Below are 24,126 nucleotides of genomic sequence, written 5' to 3'. Positions count from 1 at the left end.
TTATGCAATTATTTATTTCTTTACGCAACGCCCAGCCCCCTAAACTAGTCTGGCTTATCCCCTGAGCCCACAGCACTGACAAATGCTCTGCAGAGCGCGGGGACCCAGGCCAGTGGCTGCTTCACGCTTGAAAGGCACTTGTAAATATATGGTTATTTCGTCTTCAGAATATCTCCCATTACTCATGCTACAGTAAGGTAATCCAGGGAGGTAGATGATCCAGATGTTAAAAGGTCAGAGCTGTGCTGTCCAACATGGTAGCCTTCAGCCACATTTTTCGTTCTTTCAGTGAAAATGAATTGTAATGAAGTATAGAAATTTAGTTTCTCGGTCCTCATTTCAAGTGTTCAGCAGCCACGTGTGGCTGGTGGCTACCATATTGGATCGCGCAGACATAGAACCCTTCTGGCCCTGCAACAATCTCTATTGAACAGCCCTGATGATTTGCCCAAGGCTCCATGGCCCTTCGCAGCCCGGTGTGACGCTAGACCTGGCCTTCTGAGCCAGCACTCTCTGAGCGGGCTGCCTTGGGAGAGGAGCTGCTCCCGGGCGACTAAGCCTGTGCACCTGAACGGCCCGCAATCAAAGGAGGGCGGGAGGGACATGATGGCGTAGGCCACGGGCAGGAGGCTGAGGAAGAGCACCAGCAGCAGGAGGCCCATGTAGAAGTTGTTGGATCGGGAGGCTTTGAACACACGCTCGTGGGGGACGTTGCTGCTCATCACCGCCCAGCACTGGAAGTACATGGAGGTCAGCAGACGCAGCACGTTGACGCCTACCAGTCCCGGGGCATAGAAGGAGCCCATCCTGGAAGGGCAGACATCACACACCTGGTTGGCCCAACAGCAGGAGAGGCCAGGGAAGGGAGACAGGAGGAAACGGGACCGAGGGGTGGGGAGCACGAAGCCTAGCCGCTTTCCCTGCAGGTCCCGAGGGCTGGGGTCTCCCACGTAAGCAGGACATTTCTCCCCAAGCCTTGGCCACCGGTTCCTCAGGGGAAGGAGGCGCTCTGAGCACCCCCGGCTTGGGCTCTGGCCAGGATTTAACCACTGTCTCACCACAAGGCACCTAGCAAATTTGTTGGCCTCCAGTCCATTTCTCCGTGGCCCCCCTAAAACAGCATTGCTGCCCAGAAAAGTATCTGAAGTCCTTAAACTGAGAGCATTGGACACTGGCTTGCGGCGAGCCCTCGGAAGTCTTGAAAGCCTTTGGCTGAAGTTACGCAGCCTTTTCTTCCAACTTGTGTCTCAGAGGAGGGAGCCCCTTGGCTCCTTTACTCTTCCTCTCCTTCCTATTTTCTCCCTCCTTCCCTCTTTCTTTCCTTTCCCCTCTGTTTCTCCTCCCTCTCTCCCTTTTTTTCTCCTCCTTCCTCCCCTCTCTACTTCTTCCTTGTTCCCTTCCTCCTTCTCATTCCCGTCTCTTTCTTCCTACTCTCCTCCCCTCCCCACTCTATGGTAGCACATGGGTTGGCCAGACACTGCCCTGGTTCTCATCCCATCCTGCCCTCGACTTGTCATCTCAAAAGAGGCAGTTCAGAGAGGTCTGAAGATCTGTCCAGCCTCTCCCCAGCTAGCTGGGGGGCAAAGCCTGGGATGCCACTTTTCTGACTCCCCCCGATGAGGTGGTCCCCAGATAGAAAATGCAGAGCTCACCAGATCATTCCTTGATTGAAGATCAAACCGAGTACGTTTCCACTGATATCGAACTCAGCGTAAGAGGGCTGCAGGGGGAGGCAGACAGAGAGAAAGGAATCCGTTAGGTATCAGCCAGCCTCTATTACCAGCCAACTGGCTAAGCCAAGGCCACTCTATCCCAAAGGGCCTGCTCTGGTGACTGAAGAAACTGGGGTTTCACGGCTCTGTTTCTTTAACACGTTTTCCACGTTTCAAGACAAGATTTGAAGTTCTCAAAGTTGAAATTTTTTCCAATGACTTTTTCGATGAAAAAAGTGAGAATTTTTACCTTTTAGGGATTGCAGGCCAACAGTGTGTTCTTGGGAGGGCACTAGCCCCTAGGAGAACGTTTTATCAACGCTCTAATCAGAGATGGACCTTGAAATTATAGCCGAGGAATAAATCGAATAAATAACCAAATGCGAGTAATCAGATGAGGAGTCAAATAAAACCATAGTTTTGAAAGCAAACAGGCAGGGGCACCTGGGTGGCTCAGTCGGTTAGGCGACCGACTTCTGCTTAGGTCATGATCTCACACTTGTGAGCCCGAGCTCTGTGTCGGGCTGACAGCTCAGAGCCTGGAGCCTGCCTCAGGTTCTGAGTCTTCCTCTCTCTCTGCCCCTCCCCTACTCGCACTCTGTCTCTCTCTCTCTCTCTCTCAAACATAAATAAACATCATAAACATTTTCTTTTTTTTTTTTTTAATTTTTTTTTTCAACGTTTATTTATTTTTTTGGGGACAGAGAGAGACAGAGCATGAATGGGGGAGGGGCAGAGAGAGAGGGAGACACAGAATCAGAAACAGGCTCCAGGCTCCGAGCCATCAGCCCAGAGCCTGATGCGGGGCTCGAACTCACGGACCACGAGATCGTGACCTGGCTGAAGTCGGGCGCTTAACCGACTGCGCCACCCAGGCGCCCCATAAACATTTTCTTAAAGCAAACAAGCAAACAAAATAACTAAACCACTCTTTCAATTCTCTTTTCTCCTTTTCACCTTCCTCTAGTCTCAGAGCAGTTCATGGAAAGGAAAGAGCTCAGCCAGATTCCTATTTTCAGCCTGAATCTGATTTTCAGAGTTTTGGAGATCTGTCAGCTATGTGAAAGAACGCAAAGTGTGTGAGCACTAGGGAGTTGGGCCTCCTTATGCAGCATGCTTAAACCGACTTCCCCATTTGTCCTTCGGGAATGGAGGTCAAAGGTGACAGGGGGGAGGAGGAGGAAGAAGTCAAGAGAGAGAGAAAGGAAGGTCAGGCGTGGATCAAGGGAGGAAACATACGTATTCCAGATACGGGAGAGTTAAATCTTAGAAATTTGAAATTTAACATTTAAAAATATTTTTAAAAACTTCTCATCTGCTGGGTTTTGTGTCCTGGTTAGAAAATTTTTCCTCACCCCAGGGCGCCTGGGTGGCTCAGTCAGTTGAGCATCCAACTGTTGATTTTGGCTCAGGTCATGATCTCATGGTTCGTGAGATCGAGCCCCATGTCAGGCTCTGCACTGACAGCACAGCCTGCTTGGAATTCTCTCTTTGCCCCTCCCCCCCATAAACAAAATAGATAAAAATGAACATTAAAAATTTTTTCCTTGGGGCGCCTGGGTGGCTCAGTCCGTTAAGTGGCCGACTTCAGCTCAGGTCATGATCTCGCGTTTCACGAGTTTGAGCCCCACATCAGGCTCTGTGCTGACGGCACGGAGCCTGGAGCCTGTTTCAGATTCTGTGTCTCTTTTTCTCTGACCCTCCCCCATTCACGCTCTGTCTCTCTCTGTCTCAAAAATAAATAAACGTTAAAAAAATTAAAACAAATAAATAAAGATTGAAAAAAAAATTTTTTTTAAATTAAAAAAAAATTTTTTTTAACGTTTTTATTTATTTTTGAGACAGGGAGAGACAGAGCATGAACAGGGGAGGGTCAGAGAGAGGGAGACACAGAATCTGAAACAGGCTCCAGGCTCTGAGCTGTCAGCACAGAGCCCGAGGCGGGGCTCGAACTCACGGACCGCGAGATCATGACCTGAGCCGAAGTCGGCCGCTTAACCGACTGAGCCACCCAGGCGCCCCGAAAAATTTTTTAAATAAAAAAATAAAGATGGCATTCTCTTTGAGCATAAAGTTCATTACTCTTGTTCTCAGATGAAATTATGAAGTTTTCCTTGCTATGAGGAGGAGTTGAAGAGGCTTGTGTAACATTGTGGTTGGTGACTAAAAGAAAAAAAAAATATGACACAAACCTGTACTGGAGCCCTTACCTAGGCCAGGCCAATTCTTTTTTTTAAATTTTTTTTTTTTCAACGTTTATTTATTTTTGGGACAGAGAGAGACAGAGCATGAACGGGGGAGGGGCAGAGAGAGAGGGAGACACAGAATCGGAAACAGGCTCCAGGCTCTGAGCCATCAGCCCAGAGCCTGACGCGGGGCTCAAACTCACGGACCATGAGACCGTGAGCTGGCTGAAGTCGGACGCCTAACCGACTGCGCCTCCCAGGCGCCCTGAGGCCAGGCCAATTCTATTGCAGGCCAGGATGAAAACGACTCAGGTAAACAAGATATGGGGCTCAGTGCGGACTTCAAAAGCTGGTGTTCTTTGCCTTCTCGAATGAGAGGCGATGCCACTGTGGCATTTCTTTACTACCGTCTGCTCAGCACTGAAGCATGGGATCCACTTTTCCCCAGACCAAATGCCCCCATTTCCTGGATAGGAAGGTTGCATTGTCAATTACACGGGGTGTGGGGGAAGTGGAGTTTCCTCTGAGAAGGCAAATATGACACTTAAAGGACATACACGTGGGATACGTCAATACTTCCCAGAGCAGAGATGGGCATCAATTATCTAAAGAAATGCCTAGGAATGCGTCTGGCTATATCAGACAGGATGGCTGAGATGCCTTCCTGCGGAAATGTCCCTGAAACGGTGACCTACAAACCCAGCCTCCAGGTCCCAGCACCAGCAGTAGTTCATGAACCGGACGAAGCAAGCTCGCACGAAGTCCCCCAGCAGGATGGTGATGTAGGTTACCAGCATGTCAGACACCGTCAGCCTCATGAATTCCTGCAAGGCGGAACACAGGAAAAGGGCCTGGTTAAGGTCAAACCTTGCCGACCCCTTCCAGTGGACTGCAGCCATGCAAAGTCTTCCTCACCCACCTGAAGCTTCTCTGCGACCTTCTGGTTCTTGGGGACAGAGAGGTAGAGCAGAAAAAGGCCCCTCGGCTTGGGAAAATGTTTATTTTTAGGTCCTAGCTCTACAAGTTACCAATTGCATTGCTTTGGAATAATCTCGGGGCCTCTCGAAGCTGACAATGATATCAGCCTTGCAGGGTTATTGGGAAGCTTAGTGATTATGCATGCGAATTGCCCGGCACATTGGCAAGGCCCAGTATATGGTAGTTATCAGCACTGTTGCACAGAGAGGATTGAAGTCTTCCTCCTTGCTTCCCCCACCTCCTCTGACGTGCAGTTGCCCCCAGCTAAGGCTGAATCTGACCACTTGCCCTCAGGACAACAGCCAGCATTCTTCATCTCCTGCTAATTGGATGTTTTGCTTGCTATATGGAGATAATAATGCAGATTTTACACGGGGCACACAACGGAAGAGCCAAAAGCAAAGCTCTTCTCTGCTTTATAGGGTGAATATAATTTATTACTTTAAAAAAGTGCAAAAGATCCACCAGGCATTATCACAATTTTTAAGACGTCTTGGAGTTCCTATGGGGCACGGGGTCTGCTTTATTCATTGTTTGCATCCTCCAAGATGACTAATAAATGCTGGATGAACGGCTGATGAGTTTTCGGTAGTATTCCTCAATAATAATTCAAGTTACTGCTCCTAAGTAAAAGGCAAATCAACGTGTATCAGGTCTCCACGTCTGGGCAAGGTGACGCTCTGGGGCCTGGGGTGGAGGCGGTGGAGGGTACAGGTGAGCAGTATTTAACAGCTCACACTCGTCATTGCTACAGGTTCAGAAAGAGACAAGCTTTAATCAGTGTTTGGAACGGTGATGGGCATCCAGGCAGGAAATGAGACATTCTATCGCAGAATACTCCAAAGGAACCATGTAGGTAATAAACTCTCTTCGGCCTTCTAAGGAGGGTGGGTTTTATTGACTTGAGGACGCCTTCTCTGTTACACACGTGAGGGCTTTAGAAATGCATGAGCTAGGGAAGCTGGGTTGCTTTGTACAATAACGAAGAGGAGGATTTAAAGAGCATGGGGGAATCTGGACTGGAGGAGACAAGAAATGGTGAGTCTGAGCCCTCCATGGAGGGAAGGCTCGGGGGGCAGGAGGGAGAAAAGGCCCCCCAGGGCCACATGGGAAGGACACTGTGCAGCAAGAAAACATCTGCTCGTGGATTCGTAGGCAGTGTTTGATGGACTGAGTGATGTAATCCCCTCCTTCATTGCACTTCGCCATCCTCAGTTAAAAGCACTGTTGTCTGATGCGGGTGGATGTGAGTGGGTTCTTCAGGGAGCCCGCGAAGAAGTGATAAACTCTGCGTCTCAGCGGGGTGGCGTACGAATAGAAATCCTGTGCAAAAATTGAGGAAGAGAGGGCCGCTGATCCCTGTGTTGCCTGCAAATACTTTAAGTGTCTGCCCAGGAAGGCGAAAGACATTAGCCTTTGAAGTCCACACAGTGCGACCCACAGGAACAGTGGTGACGGTGGTTAGGAGAAAGGGTAGTTATTAATTGTTGAGACTAATCCAAACCATTCATTCTCTTTACAATAATGCACAGAGGCATATACACACACGGATCCTGCATTCAATTTTTAGGAGTATTTATTCATTATTTCCGGGTGGAGAAGCCTCAGGCTTTCAGTGAAACCTGCAGTAAAACTCTAAGTGAATACAAGTGGCATTAGACTGCTGAACAGAGCATTCAGAGAAATATGTGGGATGCTGAAAAAAAAAGGGAGAAGAGAAAAGGTGAAACTTTCCGAAGAAATACTGGCTTGACATTTTGGTGGCTTAAAAATAGAAACATCAAGGAAGAAATAACAAAGAACTGAGAACAGGGATCACTTTTTCAGGGAAGCGTAATTACTCACAATGCCCACAGCTGTCTCCCAGCAAGAACCCCGGGGCACATCTGCAGGGTGCAGGGGTGGCCGGGGGACACTCTCATTCCAACCCGAGGAGTTGTAATAGTTAAACAGAGTCCAGTGAGTGAGGTTCTTTATTTTCTCTTCATTAGAAAGCTAAAATGGAAGATGGAGATGTGGATTGGAAGGAGCCAAGGGTGGTCCAACTGTTTCCATGGGAACAACAATTAAAGCAGAATATGCCACTACCCTGCCACCTAGCCTCTGCCCTACCCCACAACAGTCTTTATAAGAATCCCTTCCCAGGCTTTCAGTCTGTACAGGAGAGGGGGGCATTTGGCTGAAGTCCTTGGGTCTTTTCTACGAAGTTATCTTTTCTAAGTTATTATCCATCCATCCACCCATCCATCCATTCATCCATCCACCCATCTATCCATCCATCCATCCACCTATCCAGTCGTTCATTCTTCTTTTGAGAATAATTTCTTTGAGAGTCTATTCTGGGCATGCAAGGCAGGGTGACACAAGAGTGCACAAGAGAGACAGGCTTCCCTCAGAAAGTTCACAGTCTAGTAGGTGACAGAGATGAACAGTCAATTATAGAACAGAGTGATAAGAGCTATGGGAAATATCCTCTGGGGACCAAGGAAATCCACATCAGACCCTGGGGGCCACAGAGAATCTCCTGGAGGCAGTGACATCTGAGACAAAACCTCGGGGAGGATTAGTCAACTAGTCAAAGAAGGGGAGAAGGGTGGAGAGACAGGCAAGAGAAATTTTTGTCCTGGGGAAGAACTGTGGGGTTCAGGAGAAGAGAGCAGTTCACTGGGGTAGGAGGAAAGCCAGAAATGAAGGTGGAGGGGTAGACAAAGGACAGATACAATTACTTCCATGCTTAGAACCTTGCAACAGCTTTCTGATAACCTCAGGTAAAAATTCATGCAGCCCAATAATGAGGAGGAAGGGGTGGGGAAGAGGACCATCATCATTTGACCCTTCCCTTAGGTTCATTTTCCCCTTCTTCCCTCCGTTCCTTTCTTAGCCATCCTGCAGTTCCTTGTTTGGACCAGCTGTTCCCTCTGTTTTTTCCAGTGTCTTGTAAGACTCTCAGGTTGGGCAGGGGAAATCTGGAGTCCCTCCTAGGCACTGCCATGCTGCCTGGGCTTGCCCCCATCGAAGCACATGCCACAGCACGCTCTAATGAACGAGTCTGTCTCCCACCCTAGATGTGAATACCCTTGGAACAGCACCGTGTCTTGCTGTCTGCTGTACCTTCAGAGCCTGACATAGTGGGTGCCCCATAACCGTCGGGTGAGCAGTGATGAAAGGTTGGGTCAATCATGCCATATCATCTCAATGGACACTTACTTGGCTGGTAAACATTTATGGCAGCTATGATACAACATAGGAGAGGCTGCAGATAAAATATTAAGGGGACCAAATGACATGTATATGATGTAAAAAAGACAACTAAGGAAAAAACCGTAAAGACCTGCAGCGCAATGTTAACAATGGTTGTCTTTGGGTCATAGGATTCTGGGGATATTTTTTTCTTCATTTTCCTTTCCTCAACTTTCCAAAGTTTCTTCGCTTAATAGGAATTACTCATAAGGAAATTATTACAGTGGAAAAAGGAAATTTGGTGGGCACCAGGGATTAGGGGGAGTTGGTGGTCTTTACCTTGAGGTGAACATCATCCATCAGGGCCAGGAGAAATGTGTAGAGGTTCCCCAGGAAGAGTGCAAAGATGCGTCCGAGCTGCCACTTCAGTCCAATGCGTGGGTGGTAATTCTCCAGGGCAGCGATGGTTTCAAACAAAGGGGGACAAAACATACCAAGCAGGGACATCACAATTTCTACCTGAGAAAATCAGGAAAGCCTGGATGACTTGTGCCATTAATATCACTTGCTTGGCCACCGTCTCTGCACTCCCTAGGGCCATGAATCCCCGGCTCCTTCTTGCCCCCTCCTCTGCCTCTGGAGATGCCCTCTGGTCTCCACAACTTGCTGTGTGGCCTTGGCTAAGGGACCAACACACCCTGAGCAGTCACTGTACGTCCCACACATCATACCTGCTCTGTGACTGGTTGCTCTCATGATGTTGCCATTAGTCTTGATAGAAATAACAAAACTTTCTTTGAGAAATAAATGAATTAACATATGGAACAGTGTTTTGTGTTCTGTAAAAGTCATGAGCTGGGCAAGAGTCACTGTGGTAGCTCTTATCTCAGGAGCATGGAAGACAGGCAGCTCAAATCACAGGAGGGAACTAATAGCAGGGAGATGTGGTTAAGAGTATCGCATTTCAGGGTGCTGGGGTGGCTCAGTCGGTTAATGGTCTGACTCTAGATTTCAGCTCAGGTCGTGATCTCACGGTTCGTGAGATTGAGCCCTATGTCGGGCTCTGTGCTGACAGTGCAGAGCCTGCTTGGGATTCTCTCTCTCTCTCTCTCTCTCTCTCTGCCCCTTCTTCATCTCTTCTCTCTCTCTCTCTCTCTCAAAAATAAATAAACTTAACAAAAAATTTTAAAAATAGAGTATGCCATTTGGAGTCAGCTCTCTGGGACTGAGCCCCAGCTCTATCATTTGCTGGCTTTGTAATTTAGGAAAAGTTACATAATTCCTTCAGAGATAGGAGCTCAGGCTCCTTGTTTCTTCACATATAAAGTGGGAAAGACAGTTCTTGTTGTGAGAGTCAGAATAGATGATGGATGTAAGTCTACTAGCCCAGAGCCTGGTAAGCATTAAATTTTGGCTCCAAGTTTGGGAGAATCCTACTCGTGTAACTGAACCTGACCACAGTAGAACATTCTTTCTGAAATTAAAACTGCTCATCTAGTGAAGAGTAAATCCTTAAACTGCTGACCAAGGTACAGGTGGGTCAACTCTTCTGGGCTGGTTCTGACTCCCTCACATTCTGTCACACTGACTGTTGGCTTGGTTTCTCATCATCTTCATACCTTCACACCGGCTCATGCAGTGCTTCCCGCCTGGAAAGCCATCACTGCACCTCTTCCACTGCTACCTTTCTTCACATGTTTCTTTAATGCACAGCTTAATTCCTGCCTTTGCCACAAACTCCCTCTGTCTCTCCAGCTCACATTGGCCTCTCCACCTGCCACACATCTGTAACCCAAAACATCTTATTTGATCACTATTCCAGCCTATTTCTGTTGGTACTTTGGTTTATTCTTGTCAAATCTGCTTCCTAAGGAAACTACAAAATCCACTTAAGGGCAGAATCCATCTCAAGCATCTTTTGTATCCCCCTCACAGCTTAGTGACCTGATGTTTTAGATAGGTTCATTGTAAATAGTATGTAGTTTTTAAAAAATTCAATCCAATTATCATTGCCTTTAAACTGTAGTTGTCATCCATTTACATTTATTGTAATCACTGATAGATTTAGATTTAAATCTGTCTGATTTTGTGCTTTACATTTGTCCTATAAGTTCCATATTTCTTTTTTTATCCTTTCTTGCTTTGTGGGAGGAAATAGATTCTTTTTATTTAATTTATGTAGCTCATGATTCTGTGGGTCAGTATTTTGTTCTTTGGGCTTAGGTAGGTGGTTCTTTTGCTGGCCTCACCTGGCTTCATTCGTGTATCTGTGGTCAGCTGATGGTTGATGGCTTCATTCATATGTCTGGTCATTGGCTGGCTATAATGTAGAATGATGAGATAAATGGGTCCTGTATCTCTCATCATTCAATAGGCTAGTCTGGAACTATTCACATGGTGGAGGTCTCCGGGTTTCCAAGAGAGCAAGTTCTAATACACAAGCCCTTTTCAAGTCTGCTTATATCATGGGTGTTACTGTCTCATTGGCTAAAGGAGCTTACATGGCCAAGCCTAGTTGGATTCAAGGGATGGGGAAACAGATTCCACCTCTTCATGAGAGGAGTTAGAAAATCATATTGCAAACAAATATAGGAATACAATAAGGGGAAGAATTTGTAGCCATTTTTGCTAGCTACTAAGATGGTAAATTGCCAAAAGAGATTTACGGATTTAATGTAATTACAATGAAACTTCAGTGCATCCTATTGTGGATCTTGTTGGGAGGGAACTCAGTCTACCAGATATCAATACGTACTATAAAGCCATAGTTTATCAGTGTGTTTTTAGTGCAGGAACAGATAAATAAACCAATGGAATAGATTAGAGATCCCAGAATCACACCCACACATTAACAGATACTCGATTTTTGATGTATGGCACTGTAGAGCTGTGAAGAAAGGATCACCTTTTTAATAATTGGTGCTAAGACAACTGACTATTCAGTTGACTGACATGCTAATTATAATGCAGCTTTATCAACCTACAAAAGCCTTATAAGAGGTGACTCTTGGTTCAAATGTTCATGCTACCTGACGAGAAAGGGATGTAATGTCACTCTTTAAAACATGTCCCATAATCCAGATTTTCAATTAATTCAGCAGAATGGCATAGGAATGAGTATAATTTCTGTGTTTGCCCTCAATATTCACTTCCACAGAGATGTCCTCTTTACCTCATTTCTTTCATACCAGCTGACATTCTGCATTTTGGAGAATTCCTGCGATCGCTTCACCACAAAATAAATGAGGTATCCACTTCCACACAAACAGCAGATGATGAGAAAGTTGGCCAGGACCCGGAGAAATCTTGTCAGATGGATATTTTCTTCTTTGTTACTCTCTTGTTCATCCACTATCGATTCCTTAATGTGTGGAAATGAGATGTGAATAATTACAGGCCAGGAACCAACAGGAACCATTGTTGTTGGGTTCCTGAGATGACTATTTACTATATTTTCATAAATGAAATAATACAAAGGAGGTGGTGCAGAGCACTGTTGCCCTATGGATAATAATTTTCTTTAAGACGATATAGCTTATTGTTATTGATATTTTGGAACATGTGATAACAAAAGCTTAGATTTATTGAATACTTACTATATGCCAGATGTGGTACTAAACCCTTGCTTTGCATTATCTCTCCTAATCCCCAAAACAAACCAATGGAGTAGTTTCTATTATTACCCATATCTCAGATACTAAGGCCCGGAAAAATTTCAGCAACTGTCTGACTGGGATTGTTTTAAAACTATAGATTAAATAGATTAAAATGAAATGTTAAGAATATTGAGTCTTCTAATCCAGGGGCCAGTAAACATTTTCTAGTAAGAGCCATATAGTATATAGCTTGGGCTCTGCAAATCATATAGTCCCTCTCACAACTCCATGAAAACAACCTTTGACAATATGGCAATAAATAGGCATGGCTTTGTTTTAATAAAATCTTACTTACAAAAATAGGCAGGAGGCTAGATTTTCCCCTGGGCCATAATTTGCTGATCCCTGTTCTAATCTATGAACATGGTATATCTATTTATTTAGAGTTTCTTAATTTCTTTCAGAAATGTCATATTTTCTGGCGTAGCCATCTTGTATATTTGTTGTCGTTAACTCTGTTCCTAAGAATTTTATGTAATTCATGTAATTTTATTGTAAATGGAATTAAAAAATTTTTTCCAATTGTTTGCTGTTAGTATATAAAAATACAATAGATTTTTTTTTTATTATAAACTTTGCACCCTGCATCTGTAATTCTCTATGAAGACACAAGATGGCAGTATATGGCAGACCAAAGATGATAAATGAGGCCTCCCAGTTTCCAAAGTACCTGGAAGGAGACTTTTCCACTCAATAAACAGTTACTATATTCAGGTTCAGATTTAATTAATTTATCAACCCGTTAATATACCTCAGCTCATGCTGTTGGCACGTGTGTCCTGTTATGTAAGGGTTAATCCCTGGTTTTAATAGACTCAGAGAAGCAGCTTTCACCTTCCCAGATGTTTAAAGTGCTTCATAGGCATTGACCTTCTCTGTCTTTCTCAGATAGGCCTGGAGGAAGAGGCAGAGCCCTCACTGATCCCTTTCCTGCCCTTGGATGCTCTGTCAATGGGCCCCCGGTGCTGGGAGAAGGAGAAGGGAGGAGAACCCAGGCAGCTCCCTGAGCTCCCCACTGCCAAGCTGTCAGGACTGTGGGCTCATGAAACCCATGTAGTGAGTTGCTGACCCCAAGCTCTGCCCCTGGTAGGTGTCCCTGCCGTCTGTTTGCATTGCAGCAGCCCTCTTCGGCCAGGAAGGGCAAGGAGAGAGGGGAGGGAAGAAGACAAGCACACTGATGTCGTGCATCTGACCTTTGGCAGGTCGTGAGGGAAGAAAGTCTGACTGGTCGCATGGGGGAAATGAACTATCAATAGCTCTGAAAGGTGTTTACAGTCATGGAGGAAAAAATAAGATGCACAGTGCTTTGGCATACCAGTTTCTGCCTTCATTCATTTGCTTACCCTTAGGTCTGCTTCTATTTTTTAAAATAAATAGAGATGTATAGGCCACCTCACATATCTTTTGTGACAAATCGATGAGATAATTAAGTATGGAGTTGCACAATTAAAAAAAAATTTTTTTTTAACGTTTATTCACTTTTGAGAGACAGAGAGAGACAGAGCACAAGTGCGGAGGGGGCAGAGAGAGAGGGAGACACAGAATCCGAAGCAGGCTCCAGGCTCCGAGCCGTCAGCACAGAGCCCGACGCGGGGCTCGAACCCACGAACCGCGAGATCATGACCTGAGCCGAAGTCGGACGCTCAACCGACTGAGCCACCCAGGCACCCCTGGAGTTGCACATTTGACTCCCACAACCAGCATTCGCTACTCTTTCTAGGTTTCCTAATCTCTCAGAGAGCTTTCAAAGACTCCATTGCCAGGAATTCCCCAGCCCCTGACCAATGACACCAGAATCTCTGGGGGTTTGGGTCCAAAAGATTTTTAAAGCTGCTGAGGTGATTCCATCGTGCATAACAGGTTGAGAACTGCAGCCCCACGTGAGTCCTCCTACTCCCTCTGGCAGAAAACAGTTCCACGAAGAAACAGGCAGGACCAGGTCTCAGCATCCATGAGTCTCCGCCATATTAAAAAACAGATAGTGGGTATCAGTCCTGAGCATCCTTTCCGGAAGGCTTGAGAGCGAGGCCCACACTTCTGGTAGAGCTCTTACCACAAATTACTTGGGGGATCTTATCCACCATGCCCCAGCTGGGTGAAGTCCCCTAATGACCAGCGGGACCCGAAGCTCCCCCCAGGAAGTGGGAACTACTCTAGGCACCTACCTTGAAGCTGGTGGTGATGGAGGCATACTTGTTGTCGGCTGTCTCTGAATTCCCGATCAGGTAATCCCAGCTGGTGAACATCTTGAAGCTGAAGGTGAAGTTAGCGCTCTCCCCCTCGCTTGCGCTGCCCTGGGTATTGCTGGCCATCCTGTAGGGTGCACACCACTGCTGTCATGACTGCCCAGGGAACCTTGGCCTCAGCGGGTCTGGGGCACAGACAGCAGACATCCAATGGGGAGGAGAGAGCCAAGACGATTTGAATTGGGCTAACGATAGCCAGGACAGGTGGCGCCTCTCCGTCTCATGTGTTGGCTTTCGGGATTTGCTACTCCAGGGGCTTAGTTAGCTTTCTGGCTCATCGGGGAAACATTCCATTATCTCTGTACTTATCTGGGATAATAGCGGGGGGAAAATGTAACAACATGAGGGCCAGGCTTATCTCCTTGCTTTTCTTTGTTGCCTGATGGAGCTGGCCGGACGGCTGCCTATCACCTGGTGGTTACTGTCACGTTCAGGGCAGGCCCTGGCGGACGGCAGCGTTTTCCCCCGAGATGATGTGATAGAAAGCCATGCGGGGCCCGCACACTGCCCTTTCAGAGGTCCTATCCAGGCTCCCAGAGTGCCCCACTCTTCTCCTGCAGACGCAGCTACTCGTACGCTTCTGGGAGGAGTGACCTCTTACGGCCTTGCTGAAGGGTGGGTGGGCCCTGGTAGTCAGGTTTGTGCAGGAGACGGTGTCCCCCACCCCGCGCCAGCCTGTGCTGATTGGGGTCCCCTGGCTTCGAAGAAGGCAATTCACGGGCCAAGGTTTTTCTTCAGAGAATATAAATGAAGAGGCACCGACGAATTAAAAGGCCATTTCTGACCACAGAGACAGGTGGAGTTGGGGCTAGAGAGGACACCATCGTTAACCCATCGTTAATCGCACCATATACGTTCCTTTGCGCTGTTTTGTCGATAAGTGGGGGGGCTCAGTGCTGACATGCAAGCTAGAGTTACAGAGGAGCAGGAGAGTTTTTTTTTTTTTTTTTTTTTTTTTTTTAGGAAGCTGAGCTCCAGGGAAAGCAAAAACAGACCTCCAAGACTTCTCTGGTCTTACCTTATCAGGTACTTGCTCCCTCTCAAGCCACACTGGCCTTTCAGACAGGTTTTGGAACTCATTAGGATATCTGCTGCCTCAGGCCCTTTGCACATGCTCTTCCTTTGCGTACAATGCTGTCCCCCAGACTTTCAGTGCGATTGGCAGTTCTCAGCATCATGTAAAGATGCTTCTATCCCATTTCCCCAAACTTCCCCTATTACCCTGTTTATGCCTTTTATACTACATACGACAATGCATATCTGCATTCTTTGGTTCCTTATTTTCTCTCTAAATTCCCACAGGAAGGTAAGCAGGCACAGAGTGGCCATAGGAGCGGGATGTTTGTGTGAAGGAAATGAAAAGCCTGTGAAAGACACGGTCGTACTTACGATCTAATGACAATCATCAGGCTGTAGCCGAACACGCTGACCCCCACCATAAAGTAAGCCATGGGCAACCTGTACCTCAGCCACCCGATAGTCCTCTGGTTGTTGTAGTAGCCGTAGAAGAGAGCAGAATACTTGATGTAGCCCTGCGGGACAGCAGATCAAACGCTCCGGGTTTGTAAGCTTCGTGCACATAGTCACCAGACACTTTCATTTTACCGGGAATGTCTTTCTCAGGGGGTTAACGGGATTCTGAGAGGAGAAAGGAAGAATTGTGGGTACCTTACTTCCCCCAGTGCTCCCGAGTCTATCCACGTCTCCATGTCTCTCCTTTGTTCTCTTTATTCTCCATTATACAGAATGCTTACAGATACAGGACGAGGAGGAGAGCGTTGCTAACATCCCGGATAAAATTGGGGATAAGGGGGTGTGTGTGTGTGCACACGCGTGCACGCTCACAGGCATGTAGAGCTCCAAATTCTTTCCCCCCACAATGCCAGGGTCTTGATTTAACACTCTGGAAGCAGGTGGGAGTCTGTGAGCTTTCTCAGGGCAAACCTTACAGAGAAAACTATACATTATAAGACTCACAGTCGAATCTGAGCCTCAAGTCTTTTTTTCATTTCTATTTAGGAGTTTTGCTTTTTTTTTTCAAGTTTGTTTATTTATAAAGTGTATTTATTTATTTTGAGAGAGAGAGACAGAGAGAAAAAGAGAGAGAGAGCGCGAGTGTAAGTGGGGGAGCGGAAGAGAGAGAGGGAGAAAGGGAATCCCAAGCAGGCTCTGTGCTGTCAGCACAGAGCCCAACGTGGGGCTTGAACTCACGAACCGTGAGATCGTGACCTGAGCCAAACTCGAAAGTCAGACGCCTACCCAACTGAGCCACGCAGGATCCCCTTTATTTTAGTTTTATTTTTTTAGAGAGAAAGAGAGAGCGTGCACAAGCAGAGGAGAGGGGCAGGAAAGAGAGAGAGAATCTCAAGCAGGCTCCACACTCAGCATGGAGCCCAACATGGGGCTCGATCCCACGACCCTGGGATCATGACCTCAGCCGAAATCAAGAGCGGGACGCTCGACTGACTGACCCATCGAGGCACCCCTGAACTTCAAGTTTTGGTTTGGTTTTCAGATATAATTTGGTTTTAGGTATAATCAGTACACTTTTTATTTGTAACATGAGCTTAGAATTTTGGCCCTTCTTTGACATCTTTGCTGAATGTAAAGCGGGGGAGCTGGAAAGGGGAGGCAAATCATAACAGTCTCTTCATATGCCTAAGGTTGTTTCTTCTTTAAAATTTTTTTTTAATGTATATTTATTTTTGAGAGAGGGAGAGAGAGAGAGTGCAAACAGGCGAGGGGACGAGAGAGAAGGAGACACAGAATCCCAAGCAGGCTCCAGGCTCCGAGCCGTCAGCACAGAGCCTGACATGGGGTTCGAACCCACGAACTGTGAGATCGTGACCTGAGCCGAAGTCGGACGCTCCACCGACTGAGCCCGGGGCGCCTGGGTTGTTTCTTTGATATGATACGTAAGCTCAATAAACGGTCATCTTAAATGTTAGTTGTCACGTGGAATCTGAATCATGTAATTAACTTTTCATACCTTGTTATATTAAAATCCATCGCACTCCCCAAAATACCGAGTAATTAAAAAGAGAAAAATACTAACTTTATGGCAGAGAATTCTGGCAGACACGACTTTAACCAACTGGGCACTGTTAACATCACCACTAATAACACACATCAGCACAATGTAACCCCGATCTGACCCCCTGAGAAGGGCATATTATCTCTGTGGTAGGCTTCCCAGTGATGTATAACCTCACTACAATCGTGAGAGAACAGATACCCAGATTGAGGGACCTTCTCCGAAACCACTGTCCAGTACTCTTCAAAAGTACCAAAGTCACTGAACGACAGAGAATTGTCATGGATTTGGAGGAGACTAAGGAGACATGACAAATACAGTATGAGATTTTGAATTGGGTCCTGGAATAGAAAAAGAATATTAGTGGAAAAATTGGCGAAATCCAAATAAATATCACACTTCAGTTACTATTCTACCAAGATTAATTTCTTAGTTTTTTTTTTTAAATTTTTTTTAATGTTTTTTATTTATTTTTGAGACAGAGACAGAGCATGAACGGGGGAGGAGCAGAGAGAGAGGGAGACACAGAATCGGAAGCAGGCTCCAGGCTCTGAGCCATCAGCCCAGAGCCCGACGCGGGGTTCGAACTCACGGACCGCGAGATCGTGACCTGAGCCGAAGTCGGACGCTTCACCGACTGAGCCACCCAGGTGCCCCAATTTCTTAGTTTTGATCATGTAAGATGGTGTCATAAAGTGAAGTTGGGTGGGGGGTACATGGGAACTCTGTACTATTTACGCAGCTCTTCTGTAAGCTTCAAATTGTTCCAAGATTTTAAAAAATTATCTCGAGACGTAAAGTTTTTAAAGCGTAATTGTTCCATCCTGTACTATCTTTTACCCACACGTAATTCTGTAACATCATGTATTTGGTCACGGGGAACATAATGGTTCCGTACGTTACAAAAATCTGCCAAATGTTGACATACTTCTTACACCGTATTTAAAAAGTCACCTTTGTTAATATCTTCGTTGATCTCATCAGAAAAGGATTTAATCACTGAGAAAAGGACACTGTCGCTTCTTGGTGATGGATAGAAGTTCTCCAAAACTTTAATTCTGGCCTGAGACATTTTAGGGGCACCTGGACTGGCTCAGTGGGTGGAGCATGTGACTCTTGATCTTGGGGTTGTGACTCTGAGCCCCACACTGGGGGTAGAGATTACTTTTTTAAACAGCGCGTTACAAAAAATAGAAAAAGAAAATTTGCCCATTGGGAGCAACAGCGACAACAAAACAGAGGATTACTGTTGAGTAAATTCAGTTTGTTTTAGGCACATAGGATATTCCATAGGAGTCTTTGAGTGAAATAAAACGGAGGGGCGCCTGGGTGGCTCAGTCTGTTAAGCGTCTGAGCGTCTGACTTTGACTCAGGTCATCTCGCCGTTTGTGAATTTCAGCCCTGCCATTGGGCTCTGCGCTCACAGCACGGAGCCTGTTTCCAGATCTGTCTCCTTCTTTCTGCCCCTCCCATGCGTGCATGCAATCTCTCTCTCTCTCTCTCTCTCTCAAAAAATAAATAAATGAAAGAAAAAAAGAATAAAGGAAATCCTTAGTGGTAATACACAGTAGTAGTTGTATATAATACTTAGTTGTGTAGTATTATTTGAAACACACTTATTCCAAAGTCTTAGAAAAATACTCGAACTCACTTCCACGCATACCTGAGAGGTCTCGAACCTGCCTAGGAGCGTGAAGGATAGCAGCAGCAATGACCTGTTGCCTGAACCGTCACAGCCGGGCCTCTCAGCCTCAGGAACTCCTTGGAGCTACAGACCAAGCCCTCCAGAGGCACGGAGGTGAGGGGATTCAAAAAGGAGGGAAGTTCGTTTCAGGCAGTGTCCTGAGCCGAAGCAGGGAGGCAATGATATGTGATGGGTTCAGGGATCTCTCCCAAACTTGACAAATACAGGAACATAAGGTGTGAGGGCTGAGATAGAAATGGAGCTGGAGAGGGAGGGAGTGGCCAGATGGTGAACGGTTCTTTCGTAAACCTGATTCAGAACACTGGATTTTATTCCATTTGGGAACGGGAATAGATGAATATCCAAGGTAGCGAAGTGAGAGGGCCAGGTTTGCCTTTCAGAAAGATCACGCTGGCAGCCAGAGGGAATGGAGATTTTAGGAGCCAAGTCAAAGCAAGGAGCAGAGGTAGAAGATTCGGACATGGTCCTGGTACGGTGGGGACATTATTGGAAGAAGAGGCGAGAGGGATGGGGCAAAGGGGACTGAGTCAAGATGGGTTTAGGAGAAAGGCTCAGATTTAGTGGTTGATTGGTTGTGGGGCGTGGTGGTGGGGAAGAGGGAGAAGTGTAGGATGACTTTCAGGTTTCACACCGTGTTCGGATGGATGGTGGTTCCAATAAAGGAGATGGAAAAAAGCGATGTGGGTTTGGCTGAACAGGCACTGAATTTCAGGAGCAGGTAGGACATTCAGTTGAGGATGCCATGTGAAGCTTGGGAACGGCTGAACTGGCGCGAGCCCTGGAGTCTTAATGTGGGTGTGGGGAGAGAAAACTACCCTGTAAGATCATTTAGATGGATCTGGCAGAGAGAGGGGGGCAGTGTGTGGCTGGAGAAAGGGCCCACGGAGGGGACTTAGGAGGACATGATTGGCTAGCTCATTTTGCATAGTGGGGGCTCCCATTTGAGTAAAGCACTGGTTTTGCAGTGATTCAATGCAATATTTCACACATATCCGTGCAATCTTTTAGGCCTCGCAATCACAGAATAGAAGCGCATTGGCTTGTTAGTGATGGTACCTCAAAGTCCCAAAGGACCGAAAAATCCATGGCTTTTTCTTCCTCAGCCCGAGGCACTGTCTTTCTGGGAATACTTCCATAGGGCACGCCCATTAGTACCTTGTGAAGGGACAGAACGACATGATGACGTGTGGAGAAAATACAAACTCATGGAGACGTTCATACCCGGCATGAAATATTTCCCTTCTTAGAGCAGGACATACCCATTTTCTCCTTTCGATGACATTAATCACTTCTCTGATTTTAGACCTATCACGTACTCGTTGTAGAAAATGTGAAAAAGTGCAGGAGAGCATTAAAAAAATTCCCTATCACCTCCACATTCCGAAGATCATGACGGTTAGATACGCGTATGTTTCCTCGTAGTTGTTTCTGAGTTATATATATATTATGTAAATATATAATTATATAAATTTATATTAGATAAATAGATAAAATATAGAATTATATACATTTATATTATATATAATTATATGCATTTATATTATATAAACATATAATATATAAGTATATACATTTATATTATATATAATTATATGAATTCATATTACATATATAATTATATACATTTATATTATATAATTATATATATTTATATTATATATAATTATATACATTTATATCATATATAATTATATACATTTATATTATACATAATTATATACATTTATATTATATAAACATAATATATAAGTATAAAATTTTATATTATACATATAATCATATAAATTTATATTACATATATAATTATATACATTTATATTATATATAATTGTATACATTTTTATTATATATACTTGTATACATTTATATTATATAAATATATAGTTATATAATTCATATATAAATATGAATATCAAATACATATATAAACATATATATAATAAAATATATATTAGTGTGGTTATTTAGCATGATATTGTTTTATTGTTTTATGACCAATTCTTTTTTTTTTTTTAATTTTTTTAATGTTTATTTATTTGTGTGAGAGAGACAGAGTGTGAGTGGGGGAGGGGCAGAGAGAGAGGGAGACACAGAATCCGAAGCAGGCTCCAGGCTCTGAGCTGTCAGCACAGAGCCAGACGTGGGGCTCAAACTCACAAACTGCGAGATCATGACCTGAGCCGAAGTCGGACGCTTATCGACTGAGCCATCCAGGCGCCCCGTTTTGTGACCAATTCTATACGGCAGGTAGTATGTCTCAAAATAAAATGGCTTCAAAATATCTAACCACATGTATCTACCATAAACTTACTTAACAAATTACCTTTTGTTGGACATTAGAAATATTGCTAGTTCTTTGCATGTATCTAGTTCTGTTATCAATACTTTAATATATATGCCTGTGTTTGCATCCTTAATTCTAAAAAAATCAGAATTGTATGAACTTTACATATTGATTTAGGAAGAATTGACTTTTTTTTACGGTATTAAGTTTCCCTTCCAAGAATAAGTCATCCTGTTTATTCACTCATATATTGGTCCTGTAATGCTTGATGGTATTCCTCACAGAAATCTTCTAATTTGTTAAATTTCCCTTGGGAAAGATTCCAGGCCCACACTGGAGACCTGGGATCTCATTCACTGCAAACTTACTGTGTGACTTTACATAACTTGCTTATTCCTTTTTTGTCTCTCAATTACTCATCAGTAGGTAAGGATGTACTTACATCTGTGATAAGGGTATAGTGGGAGAACAGTGAGGAGTGCTATTTAAATGTGAGGGTTTTGTTTTTAAAGTTTATTTCATTATTTTGAGAGAGAGGGAGCATGAGTGGGGGAGGGGCAGAGAGAGAGAAAGAGAGAATTTCAAGCAGACTCCTCACTTTCAGCACAGAGCCTGACGTGGGACTTGAACCCACAAACTGTGAGATCATGACCTGAGCTGAAATCAAGAGTCAGACGCTCAACTGAATGAGCCACCCAGGCGCCCCGTGAGGGTTCATTTTTGTTTGTTTGTTTTGTAATAAATTATGATAGAATGCATTCCATCTCTTTTTTTTTTCAGAGTAAAACAAACAAAAACTTACTAAGATATTAATTCTCTACTGATCTTAAAATAAAACAAAAGATAGAAAAGTGTGGGGTCCACTTCTTAATTAGGAACAGAAGTATTTGGTTCCATCCTCTGTCCTGAACTATCTGGACAATTGATGGGAGTATAGAATTTAAAATGAACGACTGGTTCTTTGTAAAACAGAAGAGTATTTGATTAAAGAGGGTGGTGTCATGATAAGCCTATATCTGAAGATATAGGAAGCCCTTGTCTTACCTCTGGGATTATAACTAAGCCAAAAATTAAGCCAAAAAGGACGAGGTTAACTCCATACATCCATCGGAGAAAGATGAAATACGATGCCACTGAGGAACCAAAGTGACCTGGGGAGAGAAAAGACGGTAGGATTTAAGCACCGCCGAAGGAGGACGTTAGCACTACCAAGCGCTTTGTGTGGGTGACGGATTCAGTTTTCACATCAGCTGTGGAGCGTGATGTTCTCATCTCCATTTTCTTTTTCCAGATAAATGACCTGAGGCTCTGTGGGATTAACCACTCTACCTAAACTCCCACAGTCAGACAGTGAAGAAACACAGTTTAAATCTTGGTCTGACTAGTTCCAAGCCCATTCTGTTTTCCAGTACAACAGAACCTATGGAAGAATCCGATCAGTTGGTCACGAACGCAACCCAAGCCCTTGGAAAACTCTAGCACACCAGCTACAAACGCTGACACCAAAATACTCACTTTCAATGTCCTTGATCTTCATTTCCCAGGGTATACACTGAGTCTTGAAATTATCAAAGTCTCTCTTAAACTTGACCCACTTCTGAAATTAAACAGGCAACACACTCAGTTCATTACCATCCCGCCTTGGGGCCTGGGGGGGACACACTGATGCTGACACATCACCACCAAAATCAAGAGCAGAGGGTAAGAGAAGCCAGGACAGCATAAAGTCTTGTGTTGGTCTGTGGCGCTGATAAAATGTCAAGTTTGGACTGTGTATATGTGAATTTAGGAATTCTCTATAGGACGTCTGGTTTGGGGGATCAAATTGGGTTAGCAGCCTCTGACACAACTTTTTTTTTAATCTTAAAAATTGAAGGGCAAAAAGAAGTCTCGTAGCTCTCAAACCCACATTTAGCAGACACTCAGGTGTCTAAATCTGATAGGAATTGTCCCTCCAATGCGGTGCTGGTGAAATGAGTAAACCCCCTCAAACCATGGCTTCCATTCTTCTCCTGGTGAAACAACAGCCCGTTTCTTTGTTTTTGTTTTTTTTTGTTTTTTGCTGAAAGGAGTTAGAAAGGCATTTTGCTTCTTTCCATGGTCTGTTTCCAGGTCCAACACTCAGAGTTCGTACCAGTCAGGAACTTGAGTGGCTGTCTGGCTGCTGGTTGGGTGAAAATTGGTTAGCTCTCAAGGGGCTGCTCTCCAACAACCCCACTCCCTGGCAATGAATCCATTTGGAATTGAACAACAACAACAGAAACAACAACTCACAGAAAACAGAGGACAAGGAGGTAGGAGGGAGAAGACCCTAAGGTCAGTTTCCATTATGATAAAGGTCTCCTAAGAACATGTTCCTGAAGGAAATGAGGTTTCCCATGTAAATTCACTAAAGGATCAAAAGGGAAGTTTATCAGACGAGTTTCTAGATCTGTAGGCTTTGACCGTAACCCGATGGGATGACTGCTATATAAGGAAGGAAACCATCTGTGGAAGAGGGCGGTGGTCACAGATGCGACAGAGAAGACGAGCCGAGGGCAAAACCTGGTTGAGAACAATGGCAGAGATATCCCTAAGACCAGAAGGGGAATAGCAGACTGTGGACATTGGGCACTCCAGTCCCATGGCTTTATCTGCCTTTCCTAGCTCTGATTCCACGCTCAAAATTCATCTTTGGCTTGGGGTGCCTGGGTGGCTCAGCTGGTTAAGTGTCTGACTTCAGCTCAGGTCATGATCTCGAGAGCCTGCTTTGAATCCTCTGTCTCCCTCTCTCTGTCCCTCTCCTGCCTCAAACTCTCTCTCTCTCTCAAACATTAAAAAAAATTAATCTTTGGCTTATTTGGCTTTCTATGTCAGCCCGTCTCTAAGGAAAGCATTGCCCGTCACCTGGGCTGTGAGGATTTTGGTTTCGAACGCAGTGTTTTGTCATTGCAAATTAATAAAATGGAATTGGGATTATGGTTTAGCCACCCATGTAAGTAACTCTACTATCAAAAATAAAAGGCACTGCTGATGTGGACTTCGCATTTCTAGTTCTGTCATCGGTTATTTCTCCTTGTAAATTAATAATCCACCACCTGGTTTTACCTATCGGTCTCAGAAGCTTTATTAATAGGAGTCCTCCCTTGAGAGATCAATCCCCTGT

At 44.9% G+C, this 24,126-nt stretch overlaps 1 protein-coding gene across 1 annotated transcript in view; it reads right to left on the bottom strand.

The window, feature by feature from the left end:
* Positions 1-24,126, bottom strand: part of TMC2 (transmembrane channel like 2) — a 56,862-nt gene that overhangs the window by 14,075 nt on the left and 18,661 nt on the right. Inside the window, exons 5-15 of the mRNA XM_045055100.1 lie at positions 22,497-22,578; positions 22,026-22,132; positions 19,754-19,852; positions 15,348-15,490; positions 13,878-14,025; positions 11,229-11,417; positions 8,396-8,575; positions 6,722-6,871; positions 4,594-4,722; positions 1,653-1,720; positions 568-807 (exon numbers count right to left, since the gene is read on the bottom strand). Coding sequence (XP_044911035.1) covers positions 568-807; positions 1,653-1,720; positions 4,594-4,722; positions 6,722-6,871; positions 8,396-8,575; positions 11,229-11,417; positions 13,878-14,025; positions 15,348-15,490; positions 19,754-19,852; positions 22,026-22,132; positions 22,497-22,578 — 1,535 coding nt within the window. The remainder of the gene's footprint in view (positions 1-567; positions 808-1,652; positions 1,721-4,593; positions 4,723-6,721; positions 6,872-8,395; positions 8,576-11,228; positions 11,418-13,877; positions 14,026-15,347; positions 15,491-19,753; positions 19,853-22,025; positions 22,133-22,496; positions 22,579-24,126) is intronic.

Source organism: Felis catus, chromosome A3 (genome assembly GCF_018350175.1).
Source record: "Felis catus isolate Fca126 chromosome A3, F.catus_Fca126_mat1.0, whole genome shotgun sequence".
In the NCBI taxonomy this organism is placed as follows: domain Eukaryota; kingdom Metazoa; phylum Chordata; class Mammalia; order Carnivora; family Felidae; genus Felis; species Felis catus.
The sequence above is the reverse complement of the archived record's forward strand: the minus strand, read 5'-3'. Positions and strand labels throughout refer to the sequence as shown.